The sequence below is a fragment of the Cervus canadensis genome, chromosome 4 (genome assembly GCF_019320065.1).
Source record: "Cervus canadensis isolate Bull #8, Minnesota chromosome 4, ASM1932006v1, whole genome shotgun sequence".
Classification (NCBI taxonomy): Eukaryota; Metazoa; Chordata; class Mammalia; order Artiodactyla; family Cervidae; genus Cervus; species Cervus canadensis.
The window spans coordinates 91,673,090-91,698,690 of NC_057389.1; the positions used below are offsets into that span (position 1 = coordinate 91,673,090).

General features: G+C 54.6%; 1 protein-coding gene across 4 annotated transcripts in view; it reads right to left on the reverse strand.

Moving 5' to 3' along the window:
* Positions 1-25,601, reverse strand: part of CARM1 (coactivator associated arginine methyltransferase 1) — a 42,234-nt gene that overhangs the window by 1,772 nt on the left and 14,861 nt on the right. For 3 of the 4 annotated variants that reach the window (XM_043466616.1, XM_043466618.1, XM_043466617.1), the window contains exons 2-14: positions 14,683-14,808; positions 12,705-12,811; positions 11,698-11,802; positions 9,097-9,207; positions 7,834-8,011; positions 5,912-6,002; positions 5,654-5,735; positions 1,607-1,692; positions 1,311-1,400; positions 745-882; positions 568-657; positions 372-484; positions 182-259 (exon numbers count right to left, since the gene is read on the reverse strand). In XM_043466616.1, the coding sequence (XP_043322551.1) occupies positions 182-259; positions 372-484; positions 568-657; positions 745-882; positions 1,311-1,400; positions 1,607-1,692; positions 5,654-5,735; positions 5,912-6,002; positions 7,834-8,011; positions 9,097-9,207; positions 11,698-11,802; positions 12,705-12,811; positions 14,683-14,808 (1,395 nt within the window). The remainder of the gene's footprint in view (positions 1-181; positions 260-371; positions 485-567; positions 658-744; positions 883-1,310; positions 1,401-1,606; positions 1,693-5,653; positions 5,736-5,911; positions 6,003-7,833; positions 8,012-9,096; positions 9,208-11,697; positions 11,803-12,704; positions 12,812-14,682; positions 14,809-25,601) is intronic. The other variant, XM_043466619.1, reaches the window with a different exon arrangement.

The following is a 25,601-nucleotide window of genomic DNA, read 5'->3' on the forward strand; positions in this document are numbered from 1 at the left end:
GGCGTCACCGCCCCCAGCCTGCCTGGCCCACGTCCCCGGCGCGGTGGGCGCTCACACTCGTGGGGAGGGTGGGTGTGGCGCCCGCAGAGCAAGGTGGAGAGGCAGTTTGGGGGGGTGAGCTCAGCCCCCGGGGAAGAAGCAAAGGTGGTGAGGCAGAAGGCCCGAAGTCCTGGGGGCTCACCTAGAGGAATCAGGTTGTTGTGGCCCACACTGGAGCCTCCGGCAATAACACTGCTCAGGTCGTAGGCGGTCGGCATTCCTGCACGGGGACGGAGAGGTCAGGGCAGGAGAGCTCGAGGGGCCAGCACCGGCAGCGGGCCAGGGAAGGGCCCTGACCCCACCCCCACCCCACGCACAAGCAGGCTGCTCACCGGCCACGGCCATCCCACTGCTGAGGTTGTAGGTGCTGCCGGCGTTCCACATGTTCTCCGAGGGGGAAGTGTAGTGGGAGCCAGGCGGGGGGGAGGGCGTCGTGCCTGTGTATCTGCGGCAGAGACGGCCCGTGGGCAGGGCGAGGGGCAGCGGGCGAGGAAGGCGCCCCCCATGCAGGCTGAGGGCCCGTCCTACCTGAAGAATGGGTTTTTCAGGTCCAGGAGGTTGCTGGACTTGGAGCCTGTCTGGTCTACCTGGGCCACAATACTGATGTCGTAGCTCTGTCTGCGGGGACAGGGAGGGTGGCCGTGAGCTGGCTGCCTGGAGGGACTGAGCCCCTGATGCCCCCCAGCCCCCGGTGGCTGCTCCCACCTTTTGTTGGCAATAAGCAGACATGTCCCTGAGAGCGTGTCCCCGGCCTTGGCGAACAGTGGCGACTGGAACAGGCACCGGACTTGGTACCAGTGGGTCAGGGGCTCCGTCGGGGCCGTAGACAGCCACACGGTCATTCTGCCAAGCAGGGACAGGCATGTCCTTGACTGGGCTAGACCCCCACCTTGTGCACTATGAGCTCTCCCCAGGCACCTACCCCCTACCCCGGCCCCTGCCATCCAGGGGTCCCCTGGAGTGCAGACAGGCTGGCTGTCCAGGAAGTTCTACCTACGCCCACTCGCCCTGACATACACGCCAAGAAACACAATCAGGTCCCCCGAAGAACAGTCACTTTGAACAGGGTATTACCCCCCCCCCCCCCGCCCCCAGCCAATAGTCTATTGCTCAAAGGCCAGAGCCCACCGCCTTCTGCAAGGAGCAGTAGCATCCAGCGGAGTTGAGTCAGGCCCTCCCAGCCCCCAGGGCATCATGTGAGCCAGCCAGGCCTGGAGTCACCACCTGGGGCTGGAGTGGGGGGGCCCCCTGCTCTGCTCGGTTGCACTCACATAGAGCCGATGAAAGCGACATCAAACCAGAAAGCCAGACCGTGAACCAGCCCAGAATGCAGCATGTGGAACTTGAATGGGATTTCTATCCTGTAAGGCAAAGGGCAGTGATTTCTGGGGAAGCTGAACCAGGGCTTCTGGGACAGGAGAGGGGTGTGTGGGTGTTGGGTGTGGGGGCCCCGGCCCACTGGGCCTGGGAAGCAGGGTTCTGCCCAAGGGAGCCGGCAGTGACCCTGACCTCCAGAAGGAGTTGAGCCCAGGAGGACGGGGTGCCAGGGGTGGAGGGCTGCCGGTACCTGTGCAAATCTCCTTCTTTGGCTTCTAAGAAGTTCACCGTGTACTTGACAGACTTGGCCATCAGGATCCGGATGTCAAATGTGTCCTGGGAGAGAGCAGAGGAGTGACCTGGCTTCAGGCACAGGGGCTGTGAGGAGAGGGGGACGCCCGCCCCTCTTCCTGAGTCTGGCTGCAGCCTCTAGGCCATTTGGCTCAAACCAGTTTGCAGTTTGCCCTTCTCAGCCTTGCTGGGGGGAGGAGGAACTGGTCTAACACAATGGAGGGCAATTAGGTGACAGCTCTCAAAATGACAACTATTCATCTGCATGAAAGACTTGGCAGTTCCACTTCAGGGATTGTAACCTACAAATCTATGTGCACAAGTACAAAACTTCTACCCATAATTACAAATTGCCAAGAGTAGAAACACCCTGAAAGTTAAACTAGTGATGGCCCAACAGTAAAAGATCACACATGTGAAAAAGGATGAAAAGAATAGATGGGGAAAGATCTCCAAGATAAATTGTTAAGCAAGTTCACAAAAATCAAGTGGGAACTATGCTGACATCCACTCACAGCTATGACGGAGACTGCATGTCAGACTGCCAAGAACTATATGAACTGAATGAAAAAAAAAACAGTGTCTGAAATCACTGGAGAGCAACCACAGCAGCCATAGCTTTGGGGCCAAGACCTTAGAGAGAGGAGAGGTGCTTTTCGACATGTGCCCTTCCCCTTGGGTGGGGCCCTTCAGAGGCCTCCCTGTGTGGGGAAAGCCAAATGGGAACTTGGGATTACTGAGGCAGCTAGGACTCAAGGGGCCAAGATGCTAAATAAAAGGGAAATGTGGAGATTCGAGGTGGACACTGCACATGTGATTTTAGTTCTTGGCATTTGCCAGTTCTTGAGCTATGTGTGGGATGGAGGCAGGGAACCAAGCAGAAAGATGCTTCTATGAGATTAAAAAGCTAAAGCAAAGGGACTTCTCCGCAGGTCCAGTGGTTTAGACTCCACATTTTCACTGCAGAGCTCACAGGTTCAATCCCTGGTCAGGGAACCAAGATCCCTCAGACCATGCCACTCAGCCAAATAATTACATTAAATAAGCAGACTTCTTTAAAAAAAATACTGACTAAAGATGGCTGATTGAACAAATGTATTTACTGCCCCATTAAAATAGAAATAAGATTTCTTTTTTAAATGAAGCTATCTTTTTTTTAATACGATTTTTAATTTTTTTATGTAAATATAGTTCAGCACCATATTGGAACTGGGAGGCTAGGACAGGGGCCCTATGAACCACCAGGCTCACTAAGACCATGAAGACTGCCCTGAAACAGTAGTTCTCCAAAATGGTCCCTTCCAGAGCTCCCTCAAGGTCAAAACGACATTCATGATAACTCTATGGTGTTTTCTGTCCTTTTCATTCATTCACTCACCTATGATACCATAACAGATTGAATGCAGAAGCAGAATCCAGTAACAACAACAAAAGAAGCAGAACTGTCTTCTGCTAAGCCAGACACTAAAGAGACTGGAAAATTTCAAATGACACTAATTCTTGCTGGAAAGTTTTAGAAAATAGTTTTCTTTTCAAAAAATGCCATTTATATTAACATTTAATGGGTTTTACTGTCATCCTTTAATGTACATTCTTAAGTTTCTTTTGAGTTTAGTTTTTAACACCAATAGATATTGGCAGTATATCAGTCAATACAACACATATTTAGGACTTTCCTAGTGGTCCAGTGGCTAAGAATCCACCTGCCAATGCAGGGACACAGGTTTGATCCCTGGTCTGGGAAGATTCCACATGCTGTGGGGCAACTAAAGCCTGTGCGCCACTCCTGAAGCCCAAGTGACCTAGAGCCAGTGCCCCGCAACAAGAGAGGCCACTGCAACGAGAAGCCCACGCACCGCAGCTGGAGTGCCCCGTGCTCTCCACAGCCAAAGACAGGCCACAGCAATGAAGACCCAGCACAGCCAAGAATTAAAGAAACAAAATTTTATATATATATGTATATGTAACACACATTTACAAAAGTTCTTTGAGATCCTACATTTTTATGAATATAAAAGGGTCCCGGGTTGAAAATGTTTGAGAACTGCTGCCTTACAGGGAAGCCAGGCACTATGGCAACAAAGTCGAGTTAAAGAGCAGCCTCCAAATATCTTAAATGCTTCACAGGACCAAGGTGCTACGTCCTTATGGCTACCTGCCTGAAGAAAAACAAATCCTTGGAAAGAAAATTATCCTCCAGAGCATCTATAATTTTTCGTTCTGACACTTAAGGACCAGGCACACCAAGAGATAGAACAAAGAACCAAAAACCAAGAGAAGAAAGAGCAGAAATACATTTACCACTTATCCTCCAGATACTGAAAGTGATCAGACTTACATTTAACATGTTCAAGGAAAAAGAGGGAACAAATTTCAGAGAACTGAAATAAAAAATAAGCAACATGAAACTCTAGCACTGAAATTTTACAAAATCGGGGAGGGAATGTTGGATGGGCAATGAAAAGGAACTACCAATTTGTAGTTTTAAGATATTCAGATTAGATATAGTGTCAAGAAGATTGAAACTGGGAGACGAATAAGGAGAAAATGTAAAAATTATGCAATTAATTGGGAGAAAAAAGATGGAAAAATACAGAAAAAAGAGTATAAGAATCACCTGAGACATGGTGAGAAGGTCTCATATACACATAGAGAACCAAGAGAAGAAACATGGGGCAGAGGCAATGTTTAAAGTGATGCTGTCCTAGAGTCTTGCAAAACTAGTGAAAAACAATCGGGGGTGGGTGGGGGGATAATATATACCTTATTAAGACAAAAGAAAGTAAGAAAAGAGTTAAAAAGAAAGAAGAGTCAGGATAAATTAAAAAAAATAGTACGATGACAGATTTATAGCCATAAAGACCAGTAATTATATTAAATATAAATAACCTAAACATTCTAATTAAAAGACAAAAAACATCAACCTGGTTAAAGAACAAAACTCAAATACATGCTATTTACATGAGATAAACCTTAATAAGGTTATAAAAGGGTTGAAAGTATAAGGATGGAAAAATATGTATCATATAAAGATTAACCAAAGAAAGTCTGAGTAACGAAACTATTATCAGAAAAAAACAGATTTTAAGGCAACAGTACTACTAGACATTTTTAAAATAAAGACACTTTTTATAGTTACAAAAGGATCAGTCCAACAGGAACATACAAAAATAATCCTAAACCTATATGCACCTAATAACAGTAATGTAAAAAAAAAAAAAAAATCAGGCAAAAACTATCAGAACTACACGGAAAAATAAATCTATGATCAGTAACAGACAGGAAAGGCAAATAAAAAATCAGGAGAGACAGAGAAGACTTGACCAACATGATTAACAAATGCGACTGAATTGATATTAATGTAACAATGTACTCAACAAGTGATTGGTACACATTTTCTCAAGGAAGTACACAGGGAACATTAGACTAAGAGAGAACACATACTGGGCATAAAGCAACTCTGAACAAATTTCAAAGGACTGAAATCATACAGTGTATGTTCTCTGAACACAGAAAAACTAAGAAAGAACAACACATTGATTATGCTATACTTTGAGAGGAAAAAAGGTTGAAAAAAAATATATATTTGTAAATGCTGGTTAATGTATAAGACTCCTAAAAGATATACAACAAAGACTGTTTGCCTATAAGAAAGAGAACTGTGTTAGAGTACAGAAGCAGGAGGCTTTCCACTTTCGTATTTTTTTGATTTTTGAACCATGGATCTATACGTAAGTTCAAAAATCTCAAGAAAGTCAATCGAACAGAATCAGTTCCTCAAGGATCAATGCATCTGATAACAAGTACTGCATGCTGTGAGCTAAGTACTCTACGTGCCTTGCTACTTTATTCCCAACATCCCCGTGTGAGAGCTCCCTGCAGGGGCAGAAACTCAAGAGCTTCAGTGGCTTCCCTCGCACCACACAGGCCTGACAAGAAAGCTTCCCTCCTGTCACCCCAGATGAGGGCCATGTCCAGCGCTAACTCCAGGAGTGCCCTCACTCACCACCACAGGCTGCCGGAAATACTCGTCCACTGCAGCACCTCGGAGGGCTGACAGGTCCACTCCGTGGAAGGATGGCTGGTACCTGCAGAAAGCGCCCACCCCCATGGCAAGGTCACCAGCAGCAGGAGACAGGCGGGCAGACTGCCTTCTCTCCCAGCTGGCCCTCACCCAGCCCAAATCTTTTAGGTCCTGTGAAGGATAAGGAATGAGAGAGCTGGGGCCGTCCCGGGAAGGCAGGGCACCGAGGGGCACACTCACCAGAAGTTGGCCTTGGTGAATTGCTCCATGTAGAGCTGCTCGTCAGTGAAGGGTGCCAGGTGGACGTCACCAATGGTGGGGAACATGTTTCCTGGGAGTGGGGGCAGGGAGGGGTGCTGGCATCAGGGTGGGACATCAGCAGGGCCTGGCAGAGCCTCAGAGGGCCCCAGGACCCCAACTCTGGGCCTTCCCAGCTCCTCACTCACTCACTCGCTCACTCACTCGCTCACGCATCCATGCAGTCCAGAGGCACTGCCCTGCTCTGCCAGCAGCCACAGAATACTTGACATCCACCTCCTCACTGCACCTGGACAGCTGGCCAGGGAGGCAGGAAGGCCGAGCCTTCCGAGGGCTGGGAGACAGGATGGCACCTGCCAGGGCCTCAGGGGTCCTGCTCCATCAGCTGGATGGTGTCTCTGGGACCAGTGTGCGGTGGGGAAAACAAAGGCAAGTGCTCTGGACAGGGTGCGGGTGAGCCCCAGGCTACGCCATCACGGCTTCAGCAGAATCCCCCTGCACAGGCCTCTGCTAGGCAAGGTGGGCCACATGCATGGCCTGAAATGGGGTGGGGTGGGGTGGGGCCTCCATCTGCATGACTCGAGGAACAGACGGGTGAGTCAGAGCCAGTGAGGGGAGAGTCAGGGCTCAGGAGCTCTTGGCTACTTCCGGGTCTGGGGCCCCCAGTCACCTGGCCTCCAGATGTGGGCCTCCCTCCCTCCCTCCTTTTGTCCGAGGGAGGAGCTCCTGAGGCACCAGGAATCTGCCTTCCTTCAACTGCAGCCGTGGGGCGGGGAAGGCGAGGTGCTCTTGCCCCCCTTGCCTGCAGGTAGCTCAAGCGTAACTGTGGGGGTTGGGGGGGTGGGAGTTCCCTTTAATGCCCTCAAAGAGCTCCCTGAGATGGAACCAAGCCACACTAACGCAGGCTGAGAGGGAGGGGGCCGGGCAGGCTGCCTGACCAGTGGGGTGAGTGTGTAGCTGCCCACCGCACCCCAGAGCCCGACATCCCAGGAGGAGGAGACCACGCTCTGCTAGAGTCACCGCTGCCCATCAACCCGACTCCACTCCCCCCAAGCCCTCCTACCACGGCCAGTTCGGCCCACCACCAGGGCCAAGCGTGAGAAGAGCAGGTGGAGGACAAGCCTCGGGGCAGCCTGGAGAGCAGGACAGAGCTGTGGGGAACGGCGGCCACCTCCCCGCTCCCCACAGCCTGGCTCTGGCCCCACAGGGCCCGCAGGCGCACCAGCCTCCACGCTCTGCCCCGGCCACGGTCACCCTGTGCCGCAAGTGCACACACACAACCCCTTTCCTGTGCAAAAACACGCAGACGGAGACACGTGCCAGAGGCGAGCAGAGAATGGACACAGTGGCAGATGTGCGGGGCAGGTGCAGACCCGACCCCACTGACACAGGGGTCAACAGGGACCCAGAGACCCCAGAGCACAGACGGGCTGGTACAGAGACACAGGGTCACACAGCTGCGCCCCAGTGCCAAGAACCCCCACCCCACTCACACACCCCCCCCACACACAACCCCACTGCCTCTTGGCCCTGAGGAGCGAAGGGCTCTATGAGGCCAAGGGCAAGTCTATAAGGCTAGGGACAAAGATCCACGGTGGCTCCTCAGGAAGGTGCCAGCAGAAAACAACTCTGGCTCCGACCACAGCCCACTGGACACTGCTCCTGAGGGCACGAGACGCCCAGGCAGCCCAACGAGTGGCCTCATTTGGGGCCCAGTCAGCTGGGGCTGGGTCAGGGCAGAGACTGGGCGTGAAGGCCCTGATGCCCTTGGCACGCAGGCCGCCAGTGCAGGCCCATTGGGGCCTGCAGCACACCTGCACTGACCGAGCGACAGCCAGGGGCTCCCCCGCAGAGGCCCGGGGCCTCCGACCCGGGAAACGGCCCATGCCAGCAGGGATACTCACCGCCAGGCCGCAGGTACTTCTTGGCGTGGAGGTAGCTCTCAAGCATGCGCTCATTGAAGAGCATGTAGCCCATGGGCTCTGAAATGATGATGTCCACTTGCTCGGGCAGCGAGACCTCCTCCACCTTCCCAGGGATGACCACGATGCGGTCGGTGAGGTTGTTACTTTTCACCAAGACCTGAGGGTGGGCAGGCCACAGGGGTCATGGGGGTCCTCTTGGGGAGGGCCTCAGTCCACACTCGGCCACCAGATCCCCCGCCGCCTCCCTGGTAAGCATGCTGACTGTAGCTGTGAGCAGCCTTGGCCCGTCAGGAGGTCACCGCGGCCCCACCCCTCTCGAGCCGGCCCTCCTGCAGCTTCCCAACCCCTACTGTCACCTCGGGTACGAGGACAAGCAGGCCTGGCTAAGGCCACCAAAGGTCAGCGTGGACACACCTTCTGACCCAGCGATCCGAGTGCTGGGAGGTGTGCACTACAGACGTAACCTCACCGCGAGGGGGAGGCGGGTACAAAGCCTCGGGGCGGCACTGGTTTGTGCTGTAGACCGAGAATCAGCCCCAGTGTCAACTACAGCCTACACACAGCAGTCCAGCCAGGCAAAGGGATGCTCGGCAGCCACTAGAGAGAGTGACGCAGCTCTTCACACGACAGATACAACCCAGATGCACCATAAGGAGAGCAAAGACAGGAGCCAGACGCTGGTGTGGATGTTCATGTGGGAGGGGCGGGTGGAGAGCCCACAGGCTCATGGGGCTTCTGCATTCGTATCGCTCCCTCTGCCGGGAGGTCTAGGTGGTTGGGAGCTGGAGGTGGGAGACGGAGCCATCCCCACTGTTTGTCTGTAGTTTTTAGGTGTTAAACTCTGAACGAAGGCTTCGGTGCCAAACAACATAAACCAACAAAATGAACTCTTGTTGTCCATCTTTCAAGGGGGGGCTCAGAGAGACGGGTGGCTTGCCAGGGGCCAAGGTCCCACCCTGGTCTATGTGACTGCACAGTCCTGTCCCTGAAGACCTGAACCACCCCTGAAGCTGGTGGGCAACCACTCATCACGGAAGAGAGGCTCTCTGAGGCCCAGCGAGTCCCTGCCCCTGAAACCACTCAGTTTGGGGGACAAGAGACCCAAGTAGAGAGTGACATCCCCAGGCTTCCCTGGATCCAGGGGTCAGGTCTTCTGGGTTCCCAACCGGGCTGGCTTCCCCAGGCTGAAACAGGCCCAGAATGGGGGGACGAGGACAGGCTGGGGTCCCAGCGGGCACTGACCTCGGCGTGCTGGGCCATGGTGCTGGCCTCCACTGCGTAGATCTTTCTCGCTCCAGCCTGGGCGGCAAAAAACGACAGGATCCCAGAGCCACAGCCAACGTCGAGAACGATCTGGGGGAGGAGGGGGCGGTGAGGACAAGCTAGCGGTGAAGTGGTATGACAGTAAGGATGGGGGCGTCGCTCCCTGCAGACCCACCCGCTGAGCCTGCTCCCGCCCTGCAGCCTGCTGTCCCTCCACATGGCCAGCTGCCCCGTAAGCCTGCTCCCAGCGGGAGTCTGCAGGCTGGATCCAGAGGTGGCAGAAGGGGAGCTTCTGCTTCTGAGCACAGCGGGGATGTCAGGACCAGTACCCTCTCTGAGATCCAATTCAAGAAGGCATGGCCTGGGCCATCTCTGGGGCATGTGGGAGTGAGGGCTCGCTAGGTCAGGACACCTCTGAGCCCTGCAGGCAGCAGGATCACTCGGACACAGGGCCGACTGGCCCGGACCACACAGCCGGCAGAAAGTGGCAGCCCCCGACCCCAGGCTCTCCAGGGTATCCCCACAGCCTGGGAGGAGACCTGGGAACGGTTCCCACTTGGGTGCCCTCTGCAGGGCTGCTGGGCCCCACAGCACAGGCTCTCGGAGTCCAGGCCACAGCATGGTGGGCTACCCCGTATTCTGGATTCGTCTGACTGCCACCACGTGAGCAGAAAGCTGGGATAAACGGGTCTCCTGGTGACGCGCATGCGCTAAAGGAGACCTGCTCTGGGCGTGGGGTAGCATCGGTTGAGTGCCTGATAGAGATGTTGGTGCTGTTGGGGGGTGGGGGGGGGGTGGACCTTGAGTGCCTCTCAGAGCTCTAGATGAACAAGGAAATGGATCTGCGTGCTGGAGGAGCTGGAAGGGGCTTCGCTGAAGGAACATGGGCTTCCCGGGCCATGAGCGCTGCCCCAGTGTGGCCCATGCCAGGGCACAGAGATGGCCACCATGTGGAGGACGACTCCTCCCCAGGCTGTGGGGGCTCAGGCCCTGGGCCAGGGGTGGGGATGCTCAGTGATGGGAGGGTATTCTCAGCAACGGTGGGTGGGGGGGCATGACCCTGGAACTGAAGAAGGTGGATCCAGGTGAATCACGTGGAGAGAACCCCCTAGATGTGTGGAGAAAACCACAAACTTCCATGTGGCAAGGGAAAATAAACTGCAGAGGGCTTTCCTGGTGGTCCAGTGGCCAAGAGTCCCTGCTCCCAATGCAGGGCCTGGTTCAATCCCTGGTCAGGGAACTGGGTCCCACATGCTGCAACTAAGACCTCGCACAGTCAAAAATAAATTAAAAAAAAAAAAGGGAAAACAAACTCTAAGCCACAGGAAGAGAAAGGAATCAACTCTCCCCTCTGAATATATACAATCTGGTCTCTTTTTAATCATGAACGCATAGCTGACTCTTGAACAACACAGGAATCTGGGACGCAACACTCCCTCCCAGTAGAAAATCTGGGTATAACCAGACAGTGGGCCCTCCACGTCCATGGCTCTACATCTGTGGATTCAACCAACTGCGGACCATGTGTACCGTGGTTGTTCATATCCATCAAAAACAGTCTGTGGATAAGTGGACCAGTGCAGATCAAGCTTGTGCTGTTCCAGGGTCAACTACCAATGAGTAACAGTAAAAACATTTTAAAAGGAACTAGGGAAGTGACTAGATTCCATTTCGTCCATGTAACTTAATAGTACATGCCAAGACACAACATTAGGTGGGGAAAGTATTTTGTAGGAAGTGAATGTGGAATACAATCCTATTTTGTGTGTAGTCTAGTTGCTAAGTCGTGTCCGACTCTTTCGACCCCATGGACTATAGCCTGCCAGGCTCCTCTATCCATTCTCCAGGATTCTCCAGGCAAGAATACTGGAGTGGGTTGCCATTTCCTTCTCCGTATTTTGTATATATATATTTTTAAAAGATTATAACCCAGGGCGGGAGATGGGAGGGAGTTTCAAAAGGGAGGGGTTATATGTATACCTATGGCTGATTCATGTTGAGGTTTGACAGAAAACAAGAAAATTTTGTGAAGCAATTATCCCTCAATAAAAAAAAATAAACTAAAAAGAAAAAACCCCCCAAAAAATAACCCGAGGGACCTCCCTGGTGGTCCAGTGGCTACGACTCCGTGCTCCCAGTGCAGGGCGCCTGGGTTCGGTCCCTGCTCAGGGAACTAGATCCCACATGCAAGAACCTAAAAAAAACACAGTTCCCACATGCTAAACCAAAAAGCCTGTGTGTCTCAGTAAGACCGGGCCCAGTCAAATAAGTAAAGAAAAATTTTTTAAAAAAAGATTACAACCCTAAAATATATATATATATGCTGATATAGATATACACAAGGGGAAAACATCTGGAAGAGGGTTTTACTGTTGGCAGTGGCTGTTTTAGAGGGAAATGACAGAGGCCTTTCGTGCCCATCTGATACACACCAGGCTTCTACAAAAAGTAGATTCTGCTCCTACAGTCCGAGGAAAGAAAAAACAAAACAATGCGCAAGGAAAAAGAGAAGAGGCCCCTGAGGCGGAGGCCGGTGCGCAGCCTGAGGGCACGGGGAGGGGCGCAGACGACCCGGCTCACCTTGTCCTTGAAGTCTGTGTGGTTCTGCAGGATGGCGCGCTGGTAGGTGCCCGTCCGCACGTAATCCTGCATCATGTTCTGCTGCTGGGACAGGTAGCCATAAAACTGGAACAGAGACATGCCAATGGCACAGGGCACGCGGCTGGCAGACAGCCGAGGCCCCGGCTGACCCCGCCACAGGTCGGCTTTGGGCAGAGATCAACCTGGGGGGCCGCATCCCTCTCCGCAGCCAGCTGCTCCAGGGGAGCGGGAAGCTGGAGGCGGCCCCCGTTGTGAGGGGGGCACCACCGCTGTCACTGCGGCCAAAGGATGCGGCTGGATGGCACCTGGGCCCCAGAAGCCACCCAGAACTCAGACACGCCACAGGCGGGGTTCTGCGATCGAGGGCCACCTGCCCCATCTCAGGGGACCCAAAGAAGCGGAGGAGCAGATCAAACAGGACCCTAGGGCTCAGAGCGCCAGGCAGGTGAGGTGCTGTGGGGTCTCTCTGTAAGACAACCAGGCGGTCGGGAGGCAGCGTGGCACCTGGGCCGGGGCAGCAGGCAGACCTGGCTTCCCATCTTGGCTCTGTTGCATAATAGCTGTGTGACTTGGAGCAAGTCACTTAACCTCTCTGAGCCTCAGTTTTCTCATCTGTAAAATGGGGACAACAATAGTACTTACCTCCTAGAGCTACTGGGAGGGTTTCAAGTGCTTCCGTACGCATCAAAGCGCTGGAGCCAGTGCCTGGCATGCCCTCCGTGCTCAGGACACAGTAACTGTGCTATCGTTACTCAGAAGGCCTGTGAACCTGAGCTTCGTCTGCACTCAAGTCCTTCCAACAACCCTTCTAGGCAGGCACTGGCATCTCTGTTTCACAGATGAGGAAACTGAGGCCCAAGCAAGCACAGGACACTCGTCTACGGTTACTCATTGAGCAAGCGGCAGAGCCAGGATAGGAACCCAGGTGCCCGCAGCCTCCGGGGACCACCAAGGGCGGCAGGCCGGCCCGAGCGCCGCGTACCCACCTGGAAATACTGCACAGCAGAAGACTCCTCCGTGCGCTCGCTGAACACCGACCGCTCCAGGGTGTGGCCTCGGCAGGTTTTCAGGATGTTATAGAAGGAGCAGAAATCTGGAAGGGGGAAGCCAGGTCATGCGTGGCCCACTCAGGGGTAGGGGGTTTGGTTTAGGTGTGCACCTGACTTTTCTACCTTGAGCCTGAGTGATGTGAAAATCCCCACCCCCCGAAATGTTAAAATCTAAGGAAACGAAAAAGGATAGCCACATGGGCCATGTGGCGGCTGGCATGGGAGAAGGCAGGTGTCAAGGGCGACTGTGCTCCTTGAGGCTGGTGGGAGTGGGCCCAGGCGCAGATTTGCCAAAGGGCAGCTTGGCCAAAGCTTTCAAAGAGTAACCCGGGCATCAGATCTCTAGGATTTACCCCAGTAAAGAAGCACAGGTCCACCCACAGCACCCGGCAGTGTCTATGGGTGGCAAATGGACACAGGGACACCACCCCAGTGTCCAGAGGGGACTGGAGGAACCCCAGGGGACACTGAGCAGCATGTCAGGGGACCAGTCACCAGCGGTCGGCAGAGCCAGATATTATGCAAGTGAACTGTGTTTATCAACATGAAATACCAACCACAAAACTATATCAAGAAAAAGAAACAAAATCAAATCATGAAGACAGGTGGTACTGTGAAGGCTGGGGGAGAAGGAAGGGGGAGTGAGAGTTTACTAGGTATGGAATTTCAGTTTAGGAAGAAGAAAGAGTCCTGGCAATGGATGGGGGGGATGGGCGCACCACAGTGTGAACGTGCTGTAACAGCTCTGGAGTCCAGACACTTGAACGTGGTTGCTGGTAAATTTTTTGTGTATTTTAACAAAGTGAACTAGAAGACGGTATCTTTAAAATACACAGTGTGGGGAGATATAGAAAGATCTGGAGCTGGACAGTGGTGACGGAACGCACTCTGCTGCTGAAATGTACGCTCAGAAAGGGTTAACATGGTAAAATGGTTATGTATCCTTGACCACGATTTAAGAAACTGACAGGATGTAAGGGCAAAAAATTAGTATGCAACTATCCATAGAACAGAAAAAAAGACAATGGGGATTTATAACATGAACTTCTACTGATAACCTGGGTGGTGTTTCTGTAATTTATTTTTTTAAACAGTGAACTGGGATTGGTTTTGCATAAAGAAGGAACTGGGGTGGAGCCTAAGAATCCTTCTGGTGGGAGGTGGTCAGTCACCTGGCTGCCTTCTCCCCACCTGGCCAGCTCCCAGCTCTGAAGCCGGGCCACACTGAGGGTCTGGGCCGGGGACGTCTCCCCACTCCATCAGAGGCACTGAGACAGGTAAGGGGGTTCTGGGATCGCAGAGGGTGGCTGTGGGCAGATGGCTTCCCCATTCTGGGCTCTCCCACCCCAGCCCCTGTGCCGACCATCAGGCTCACTGATAACAGCTCTGCAGGGACCAAGACCAGCCTCTGGACCTTCCAAGGTTCTCCAGCCTGGGGCCACCAGCACCGCTCGCCTGGGGCTCCTCAAGTCCAGCAGTAACCTTGCGTGTCCCCCAGATGGGTCTGCTGGATCCCTCCAGCATCTCCTCTGTATTTGGACCTCCGGACCTCGCCCCACCCCATCCACTGCTGCAGGAACGCTGGGCCCCTGACCCCCACCTGATGGGCCCATCCCAGAGGCCTGGGGGGTGGCGGGGAGGTCAGGACAGGCCTCCGAGAGGAGGGGACATAGGACCCGAGCCCAGAAGGACCCAAAGGAGCCGGCGAGGTCTGGGGCAGTATCCAGGCAGCAAGAACGTACTTACTGTGGACATATTTCTACTGGGGAATACTTCTGATGTGGATGGGTCATTCGCTGGGTCAGATGACCCGGTTCTGACTCACCCAAGCTCCAGGTGCCCCCCAGCCATGCTGGCAGCCTAGGCTCCCCAGCTCTGGACACCCCATGAGCCACGGGGCAGAAGGGACACGTACCGCTGGGTGTGGCGAACTGGAGGAGGACACTATTGCAGCCCAGGGTGATGATGAACGACTGCTTGCCCACTCGGCTGCACTCCGTCTCCCGGGACACTGAGCACTTGAACACACACACGTCTTCATCTGCGAGGGGAGGGAGGCGGGCGTGAGCTGGCAGGTCCCAGGGCCACCCTTCCCACGTCCTCGCGGCCCCCCAGATTCCCCCAGGGTGCCACAACCTCTCCCCGCCAAGTGCTCCATGTGCCCTGCCTGCCCGGCCCACACTGAGGATGAGGCAGTGGCCTGTAAGCGTCCCTGGCAGGGACCCAGGACGCACTCTGTCCAGCGGGAAAAGACAGTGGTCCACAGGGCGACCAGGACTGGGGGGTGGGGGGGGAGATGCGTAGGCACTGATGGGGCCCAGGGGGGCATGCACCTCTGCCGGGATGTTCCCTCCCGGAGCACCTCCTGGCGCCAGACCCCACATCGCCCCAAGGTGGGAAGACACAGGGGAGCAAAAGGCAATCTGGCAGGGTCAGAGGGTCACGGGAACACAGCAGGGTGCCCTGGGTCCAGATGAGGGGCTTGGGCCTTCCTTCATCAGCCCCTCTGCGTCACGTGGGGGCATCTTCAGAGCTGAGCAGGGGTGGGTGGGAGTCAAGAATCCCCGTGGTGCCTCTGCTTCCTCCAGCTGAGCCCGTTCCTTCTTGACTTTTTTTTTTTTTTAGCACTGTGGGATCTTAGTCCTCCAACCAGGGATTGACCCCAGGGACACAGCAGTGAAAATGCCAAGTCCTAACCACTGGACCCCCACCAGGGAAGTCCCTCTCGTGCACGTATGGGGAGTGTGGCCACGGGAGCCGGAGAGCCTGCATTCACGCCCCGCCTACGCCACTGAGGTGTCACCGGGCAGATCTGAGTCCTCGGTTTTCTCACCTGTCAAGCAGAACTAACGGTGGGCAGGGGTCAGACCCAACTCACAGACAGGAAGCGCTGCATCCCCGTACCCGCCACTGTCACTGTTACTGGTCATTCACTCAAAAAGCATGGGTGCCCCACCGCAGCCAAACAGTGAGACACCGCGTCACCAGGAAACAAAATGACCCAATGCTGTGGCCCGGGTGTGGGGCAGCGGGACAGAGCCCTGGTCCCATCACAGTGCCAGCTCACATGGCAGTCTGCAGGACAGCCTCCTGGCCGCCTCAACACAGCCGAAGAGGACGAGAGACACAAGCTGCGGGGAGCTGGAGGGAGGGCTTCGCTGACGGCTCACTGGTGCAGAAGCCACCTGCCAGGGCAGGAACCAGCAGAGACATGGGTTCGATCCCTGGGTCGGGAAGATCCCCTGGAGAAGGGAATGGCTACCCACTCCGGTATTCCTGCTGGGATAACCCCATGGACAGAGGAGCTTGGTGGGCTTACAGTTTGTGGGGTCACAAAGAGTCGGATACAACTGAACACACGTGTATACTGGAGTGAAGGAGACTCCCAACTCAGGAAACAAACCAGGGTCTCCTGCACTGCAGGCAGATTCTTTACCAACTGAGCTACCAGGGAAGCCCCAGACTAAAGGGACGTGACCAGCAAACGCCAGGTGTGGTCCTGAAATGCAGCCTAATGAAAACCTTTCAACAGCGATTAAGCTCTACTGGGGAAATGTGTGGACTACAGGTGCTTTTTTATTGGTGGGGGCGGTGAGGTGGGAGGCTGCACCATTCGGCACGTACGATCCTAGCTCCCCAACCCGGGATCACAGCTGCATCCCCTGCACTGGATGCTCAGAATCCCAACCCCTGGACCAGCAGGGGCATCCCCGGGTGCTGTAACTTTAAAAGATCTAGATGTGACAAGAGCATTATTTCTGTAAAGGAATGCCCCTTTTATTGAAAGATACATATAGAAATACAGTGAAGTTTCTTGTGACGTCTACAGCTTGCTTTCAAGTGGCTCGTCAAATCCACAGTGACAACAACAAAATATATTTATAGAGAAAGGCATGAGTACAACTGTGGCAAAGTGTTCCCAATCACCCCCATAACAGCCAAAACAATCTGGAAATAAAGTGGTAAGACTCAGGCTCAGATTTCAAAACACATTACAAAGGTACAATAATCAAAATAGAATAGCACTGGCAAATGGAGAGGCATGGACTGTCATGTCAGCAGAATGAGACTCCAGAATAAACCCTCTGCTTATAGTCATTTGATTTTTATCAAAGGTCCTGAGAACATTCAGGGGGGTAGAATATAGTCTCTTCAACAAATGGTGCTGGGACAACTGGGTCTCCCTGTACAAGAGAATGAAGCTGGACCCCTACCTCACGCCATATATTTAAAAAACCCAGCTCAAAAGAATCAATGACCTAAACAAACGTAAGGGTGGAAACTGTAAAACTCTTAGGAGAAGACAGGGGTCAAGCTCTGAGACCTGGGATTTTTTCAATGGATTCCTCAAGATGATGCCAAAAGCAAAGAGTTTCAAAAGGAAAACTACATAAATGGGACTTCATCAAAATTACAAACTTTTGGAAGAATTCCCTGGCAGTCCAGAGGTTAAGACTCTATGCTTTCACTGCCATGGGTCCAGGTCAGGGAACTAAGATCCCACAAGCCATGTGCTGTGGCCAAAAAAAGAATAACACACACACACACGTAAGCTTTTTGCATCAAAGGACAGTATCAAAAAAGTGAAAAAACAACCTACAGAATGGGAGAAGATATTTACAAATCATATATCTGATAAGAATCTGTTGTCCAGAATATATAAAGAACTCAACAACTAAAAGATAACCCAACTCAAAAAATGGGCAGAAGTCTTGAAGAAATGTTTCCCCCGAGATATACAAATGCCCAGCATGTGAAAGGATGCACAGCATTATTCATTACGCACCTGCAACTCAAACCGTAATCAGAGGTCACTGCTCACCCGCAGGATGGCTACAATTTTAAACAAAACGTGGGAAACGACACATGCTGGTGAGAAATTGAAACTCTCAGACCCTGCTGGTGGGAACTCAGAATGGGACAGCCGCACAGAATTACCATTTGACTCAGCAATCCCACTCCTCGGTATAAACCCCAAAGAACTGAAAGCTGGTATTCAAATGAATACCTGTATGCAAATATTCAAAGTGTCACTATTCAAAACAGCTCAGATGTCTGTCCACTGATGACTGGATAAAGAAAATGTGGTCCATCCACAGAATAGAATATTACTCAGCCATAGAAAGAAATGAAGTCCTGACACCTGCTACCCCATGGATGAGCTTCAGAAACATGATGCCGAGTGAAAGAGGCCAGACACAAAAGGTCACAGGTGTACGATCCCATTTATCTGGAACATCCAGAATTAGTAAATTCAGAGACAGACAGCAAACTGGTGGCTGAGGGTCGGAGAATGGGGAATAACTGCCTAATGGCAACAAGGTTTTCTTTTTGGACGATGAAAATATTTTGGAAATGGAGGTGGAGGTTACCAGATACTGTGAGTACACTAAAAGCCACTGAACTGTTTTTTGTTATGTAAATTTTATCTCAATAGTAAAAGCAAAACGTTCCCAATGCGTGAGTCTGGATATGAAGGGCCAACGGGTGTTTGTTGGGCCCCCTACTCACCCCTAGTTTGGTCTCAGCCCTAAGCCTGGTCCACAGCCTGGAAGAGGCTCCTGAGGCCACAACCTGGGTTTCCACCAGACCACCTCACACCTCAGGAGCCAGGTGCCCCCTCCTGGGGGTGAGAAAGGGGAGCAGGGCATGTGTAGCCTCCTGACAGCGGGCAAGAGGGAAGAGGGGACTGGGCGGGGGCAGCCCCAGGGTCACGGCCAGGCTGCACCCACAGGGGGCCCAAGACAAGGTGCTCCTGAGTCTAGCTGTAAACGGGTTTCAGGAATGGACCCAAAACCTTGACGCGGTACCCACGCCTGCTCCTGGGTCAGAAAATAAAGCCAATCTGTCAGCTACTCCCGCGTGGCGGCAAACAGACAGGGAAGGCCTGTCTCCCTTTTTGCCAGACCAGAACAGCCTGGCAACCCAACCAGCTGCCCGGCGGCCTGGCGCCAGGCAGGCGACCACAAGGACCTGTGGCCAAGGGAAGCTTGGCTGCATCTAGAGGCCCGGGACAGGGAAGCCAGGGTGAAGGACAGCCTGAGCTGTCTCATCATGGGTGGGCCCCAAAGCCCACGGGACCAACATTTTGTCTACATCATAGCTATACAACCACAGGTCAGTCCCTGGTACACAGGATGGTCGGTAAATATTTGAAAAACGAAAAGAAACAAGAAAAAGAAAGCTGAATCAAGCTCCTATCTTTTTTAAAAGCCTCAGAAGTCAGAGCTCTTGGACTGGCCATCAAGGACCTCCCCTCCCAGCCCCTTCCCAAGGCCACACTCGCGCCCCAGTGCCCACGGTGGGCAGGGCTCCGACCTCTGCACTTGTACTTCCCCTTGCCCCGCCTCACTGGGAGGGGCCCTCAGGACAATGGACAGAGCTGGCCGCGCTGGGCCAATGGTTCCCCTCTCCACACACCTCCCTGGGACTGGGGCTCAGGCACAGTCTGCCTCCTGGCCCCCCAGGGGGAGGGGTTCCCAGGAGGGGGCTTCTTCCCCCAGGAAAGGGGCCTGGAGCCCACCGGGCCTGGACCCACCCGCGGGTGAGCTGTGGAAGAGGCAGAACTGGTCTCTGGGCTCTGCTTTCAGAAACCGACCCAGAACGCACCAGCTTCATCACCTTGGCTGGCACAGAGCAGAAAGGAGGGCTGGCAGGCTGTCGATCTACCTGGGAGGGACTACGAAGGGGGCTGCAGGCTGGGAGGGTGTGCAGGATACCCTCCCAGTCAAGTTGAGCAGGGCCCGGGTCCCTCCTCCCTGCAGTGATGGGACGGGTGGGCTGAGAAATGAAGGCTCCGAGGCAGCTCACCAAGACGGGCTCTCAACTGGGAAACGAACTCAGATCAAGGAGTATTAGTCAGGCCACAGCCACCACAAGCATGCCTGCCCTGCTCCTAGACCCGGCCTGACACCCTGGGCTGGCTTCCCACCCACTACACTGAGAAGTCTGTTGCGTTGAGGCTCCGGGGCCAGGGGTCGAGGGGCCGGAATCACCAGGGACAACTCTACAGGGAATGCAATGCTCTGGGGGTGTGGGGAGGGACCTGGAAAAACACCCTACCAGTCTTGCTGGCAAGGCCCCCGAGTATCCAAGTCACAGAGGCCAAGTTTCCACAAGCTGCGAGGGCCAGCACCCACCCATACCCTGCTGACATGAGGTGGGCCTAACATAGCTAACATATCCCAGGTGACAGGCTCTGCTCCTGCACTTTCCATGGACTCTTCACAAAATCCCTGTATCGCCCCGAAGGCTCAGAGGAGAAAAGGCGCTCGCTCAGACAGGTTAGGTTTCTTGCTCAAGGTCCCACGGCGAGCGGCTGAGCCTACTGGCTCCAGGGTCTGGGCCCCTAGGTGGGGTGCACACCACCTCTCTGAGCTTCCTTGAGCCAGCACTAGGGAGTTGTGGCCACAACTTTATCTGTAAAGGACCCAACATTTTTCAGGCCATTTAATCTCTGCTACTGTAACTCAGGGGCTTCCCTGAGGGCTCAGTAGGTAAAGAATCCGCCTGCAATGCAGGAGATGCAGGAGACACAGGTTGAATTCCTGGGTCAGGAAGACCCCCTGGAGGAGGAAATGGCAATCCACTCATGTTCCTGCCTGAAAAACCCCACAGAGGGGCCTGGCGAGCTGCAGTCCAAAGTGTCAGAGTCGGATCCGACCGAGCAACTGAGCACACACGCACATACAGTGCCTCAACTCCACCGCAGACACGATGTAAAGGGGCAGAGGAGTGTGGCTACGTGCCAACAAAACCATCACAAAGCTGACAATGGACTGCAAGGAGACGCCCTCCCCATTCCTTTGAGGGTGCGGGGAGCCGGGTGGCCAGCGACGAGGGTCCCAGCTGAGGGTCCCCCTGGGACTGAGGCCAGGACGCAGGGGTATTGTGGGAGGGTAGAGATGGCGCCTGACTCAGCCAGGGAAAGAGACTGGAACAGATTCTTCAGCGAGAGGAAACGGCACGTGGGAAAACAGAGGAAAGGGAGTTATGATATGCTGATTAACAATAAACATGTATTTAGTTGCCTTTCCTGGCACTGAGCTCCTAAAACTTGCAATTTCTCAAGTGATTAAGAGCAATAACGGTGGGCTTTCCTGGTGGCTCAGTGGTCAAGAATCTGCCTGCCAATGCAGGAGACACAGGTTCAATTCCTGGTCCAGGAAGATTCCACATGCGGCAGAGCAACTAAACCCGGGCACTGCAACTACTGAGGCTGTGCTCTCGAGCCTGGGAACCACGACTACTGAAGCCCACGCACCTGAGAGCCTCCTGTGAGCCTCCGCTCTGCAACGAGAGAAGCCACTGCAAGGGAGAAGCCCGTGCGCCGCAACCAACTCGAGAGTAGCCCCCACTTGCAGCAACCAAAGGAAAGCCCACACAGCAATGAAGACCCAGCACAGCCAAAAATAAATAGACAAAAATGATTTTTTACAAAAAGTTTAAATAAATAAAAGAGCAATAAAGGGTCTTCTGTGAGTCACATGATGCCCCTTTCAAGCGCCCTGGGGTATATGACTAGAAAGCCATGTCAGGACCAGCTTAGCAATGAGACAGCTGGAACTTTCAGTCCGCCCTCCTCAGCGTCCAAAGGCCGATGATTAAATCAATCGTGCCTGTACAACGAAGCCTCCATAAAACCCCAAAAGGACAGGGTACAGGAGAGCTTCTGGGTTGGCGAGCATGTGGCGTGCCAGGAGGTTGGCGCTCCACCCCAGAGGGCCCCGCAGGCAGGCACCCCCTGCCCCCGCCTCGCGCCGCTTGGCTCTCCATCTGGATTCCTGAGCTGCATCCCTTCATGTCAGCCGGTCGTCTAGTAAGCGCAGTCTCTCCCTGAGTTGCTGCAGCAAGTGAACCGAACTTGAGGACAAGATCCTAGGGACCTCCGTTTATACAGCAAGCTGATCGGAAGCACCGGTGACCCAAACTGAGGTTGTGCCTGGCGTCTCAGGTGGGGTGCACGGTCTGGTGGCACTGAGCCCTCAACTTGCGTGACTGACACCACCTCCAGGGAGGCAGAGTCAGGATGGAGCTGAACTGCAGGAGGCCCAGCTGGTGTCGGAGAGCTGCCTGGCGGTGATCGCAAGTGCTGAGTGAGTATTGAGAGCAGGGGACACACGCGGGCGTGGAGTTCTCCCTTGCAGGGGCCCAGCGGGAGAACTGGAGGTGACTGGGAATCCTGGCTACAGCCCAGGGAAGCTGCAGGGGTTCCCAGGCAAGACGAGCATTTTGTAGGGAGGCTGTGGAGGAGCTGAGAGAGGCCCCGGTGAATCCACAGCCCTGGGCACCACCCAAAGGGGCCCAGTGCCAGGGGAGGCCAGGGCTGGAGGGGCAGCTGCCGGCCAGGCAGGAGAAGACGGAGGCTGGGAAGCGAGCAACTCTTGGGGACATGCTGCCTGCTCCCGCCCAGGACAGCACCACCCTGAGGCCCCTCTTGGTGGCTCCTTGGACAGCACCATGGAACCTGGAGCAGCCGAATCGGGCCGGGGGGCGGGGACACTGAGGCACAGGGGCTCCCTGGCCCCGGGCCTGAAGGAAACGCCCCACTCCCCACCCTCACTCCTGGGCCTAATCCGGGGCCTGGCACTCAGACAAGCCTCAAAGAAGCTGGTGGCCTCAAGGACACTGACCAGATGACCGGGACGTGCTGAGCCTCCAGGCATGTCACAGTGTCCAATGCAGCAGGCTTGCTGTGGTCTCTCTCTTGCCCACACTCCTCCGTGGTTCCCCAGAACTTTCTGGAACAAAGTCAAACTCCTTATGGGGCTTGCCAGGCCCTGCTAACATGGACGGCTTGGCACACCCCTCCGTCTCCCTGCAGGGCCATGCTGACTTTACCACCTCCCAGAGCACAAGCAGAAGGCCTTCTCCCCAGCCTTCGTGGCCCCTTGACTCTTCCCAGACACCTTGCCTCTCTTTCCCGGCGTCCCTGTCACTTCTTCCAGAGGACCAGGAAGGTTCTCCAGCACTTCCTGGACAAGCTAAACCCAGGGCTCTGCATGTGGCTGGCCAAGCACCCCGCCCAGCATCTGAGAACGCTGACCTGCACAGCCGCCCCAGGGCCTGGGGTCAGGGAGGCGTGGCCACTTTCCTATGTGCAGGAGGCAGCCAGAACTGGGGGTCCAGCTGCCCAGGCCAAGGGCGTGTGTGGCCTGGGGAAGGCGCTGGGCACTGGGCAGCCCTCTGGTAACCCCTGTCCTTGTCCCTCTTCCCCTCTGCTTTGGAACAAGCATGGGGGCCTTGGGCCCAAGGCCCCTTCATGCTGGACAGACTTGTGTCAGAGGGGCCCAGCAGAAAGGGAATAAATGCCGGGAGCCAAGCTCTCTCCTCCCACAGAACCGTCTGTCCTGGTGTGAGAATGAGGGGCGCTCTCTGCCTCCTGGGGAACAGAAAAGCGAGACGGAAAAGCAGCCGCCAGCTGGTGGAAGGGAGCAACCCACACACAAAAGGGCCACATTTCAAATCCCTGCCTCTCTAGCGGGAAAACTATTACAGCCACAAGCGAAGAATAATTAAAGCTATTTATCTTGGCAGACTTGGGAGAGGGGGGAGATGCCTGTCCGAATGTGAGGTCTTTTATGAAATCGCCTCCTACTGCCAAATAAAACACAGGCTGTTCACCTTCCAGGGGAAAACAGTGCACAGGAGAGAGGAGTCGGGTGAAGAGGAGGGTGCGGCACAGCGATCAGCGCTCTCCTAGGCTCACCCGGCGGCCTGCCCCTCTGCTCAGGGCCATCGGCTGGCAGGCTGGGCAGCTTAGCCTGTAGCCTGCTCAATGCCAACTGTGGGCACAGGGGCACGGCGGTGAACAAGCCAGCCGGGCCCTGCCTTCCCGCACTCCTGGGCACCACAGGGAGGCAGGCAGCACCGGGGAGACGGCAGGGTAAGAGGGGCTGAAGGGAACTCGGGGGGCTGATACCCATGATGCCCTGTGCAGCACGGATCATGGGCTGCCTCGGGGCAGCAGCAACATCCAAGCCAAGCCAGACTGCATGGGGGCGCAGGGCTCGTCCTCCAAGGGTCTCCCATCTCCCACAGGAACCAGGCCCCTCTGCCCCACCTCTCCAGTGGGCAAGGCTAAGAGGACAGTGGTTTAAATGGGGGCATCGAGGCGCTTCCCTGGTGGTCCAATGGCTAAGACACCAGCTCCCAGTGCAGGGGACCAGGGTTCAATCCCTGGTCAGGGCACTAGATCCCACGCACTGCAACTAAGAGTTCACATTCCACAATGAAGACAGAAGATTCCACGTGCCACAAGCAAGACCCCATGGAGCCAAATACATAAACGGACATCCAGGAAGAACTAAGTTCAGGGCCTAATGGGCCGCCCTCAGATGTGACCTCGGGCCTCATTCTCCTCATCTGTCCATGGGGATCATGGCACAGCCCACGGGGAGGGCCTGGCAGACAGCCCCACCACCTGCCTTCACCCTCAACCTCAGGAGCCCCATCTGTGCAATGGAGGTGCAATGGGGACAAAGTCAAGATAAAACCCTTCCTAGGACTTCCCTGATGGTACAGTGGATGGGAATTGGCCTGCCAGTGCAGGAGACACAGGTTCGATCCCTGGTCCGGGAAGATCCCACATGCCGCAGAGCAGCTAAGCTCATGCACCACAACTACCGAGTCCGCGCTCTAGAGCCCATGAGCTGCAAATACTAAAGCCGGTGTGCCTAGAGCCCGTGCTCCGCAACAAGAGAAGCCAGTATGTGGAGAAGCCTCACTCGCCACGATTAGAGAAGACCCGCACACAGCAACTAAGACCCAGTGCAACCAAAAACAAACTAATTAAAAAAAAACCCTCTCTGCTGTGAGGATTCCCCGAGCGAGGTAACAGAGGGCAGGGCACTATGAGTGTACTAAGCACTTCATGACCAGGAGCCACCATGGTTCTGGGAATCCTAGCCCGGCCTGGCCTCCCTCTCTGGCTGTAACCTAAGCCGGCGGCTCCAGCGCTGTCCTCAGAGACACTTGGAGCAGCTGCCGGGGTACACTGCCCAGCCCCAGGGTATTTGAGGAGCATGAGGTCATCCTGGGCTCCTGGGCCTGACCTTGGCCTGGGTGAATCCCAGCCCTGCCCTGCAGGGACCCAGAGCCCCCAGCGCCCCAGGGTAGCCCCTGTCTGGGCCTCTCTTCCCAGCACACGTGACCAAAGACTTCTAACCTACAAGTTCCCTTGCAGGACCTTATCCTATAGCTCTACTTCTAAATGTCTGTGAAGATGTACCCAAATACAGGACTGTTGAAAACAGCAGAAAACCGACGTACCTATAGAACGAGTGAAGGGAAGGAGGGCCTAGGAAAAGACACAGATTTCAATCTGTAAATGCCGTCATGTTAAGATGACCAAGCCACGCTGTTAGGGATACACAGTGTCAAATACACGCGCCATGGGTGTAAAAACGAGCAGGGGGACCTGGCGAGGGGAAGGCCTGTCTAGAAAGAAACACCACAAAATGACTTCAGGGGCTGTCTCTGGAAGGGAGGTGTACTTTTCAACAGGCACCCCCCCTCATGGTTTAACTGTGAACAACCTTGAGCCGGCGTGTTCCTGGGGAGATGTATGCACACAAGCCCGTGTGCCTGAAACCCGCGTGGGGAAGTCACGACAGGAGATGAGCAGCAGCCAGGGTAGGCAGGGAGGAGGGCATGGGCTCTTCAGGTTACACTCTCCCGAGCAGTCTGAATTTCCACCACGTTCCGGAAAGACAAGCACACAAAGGCAATAGTGACAGTGGGGGAGGGGAGAGGAAACAGGCCTTGAGACACACACACAGACACACACACACACACAGACACACACACACACCTGCCGCAGCCTCAGGTCCTGTG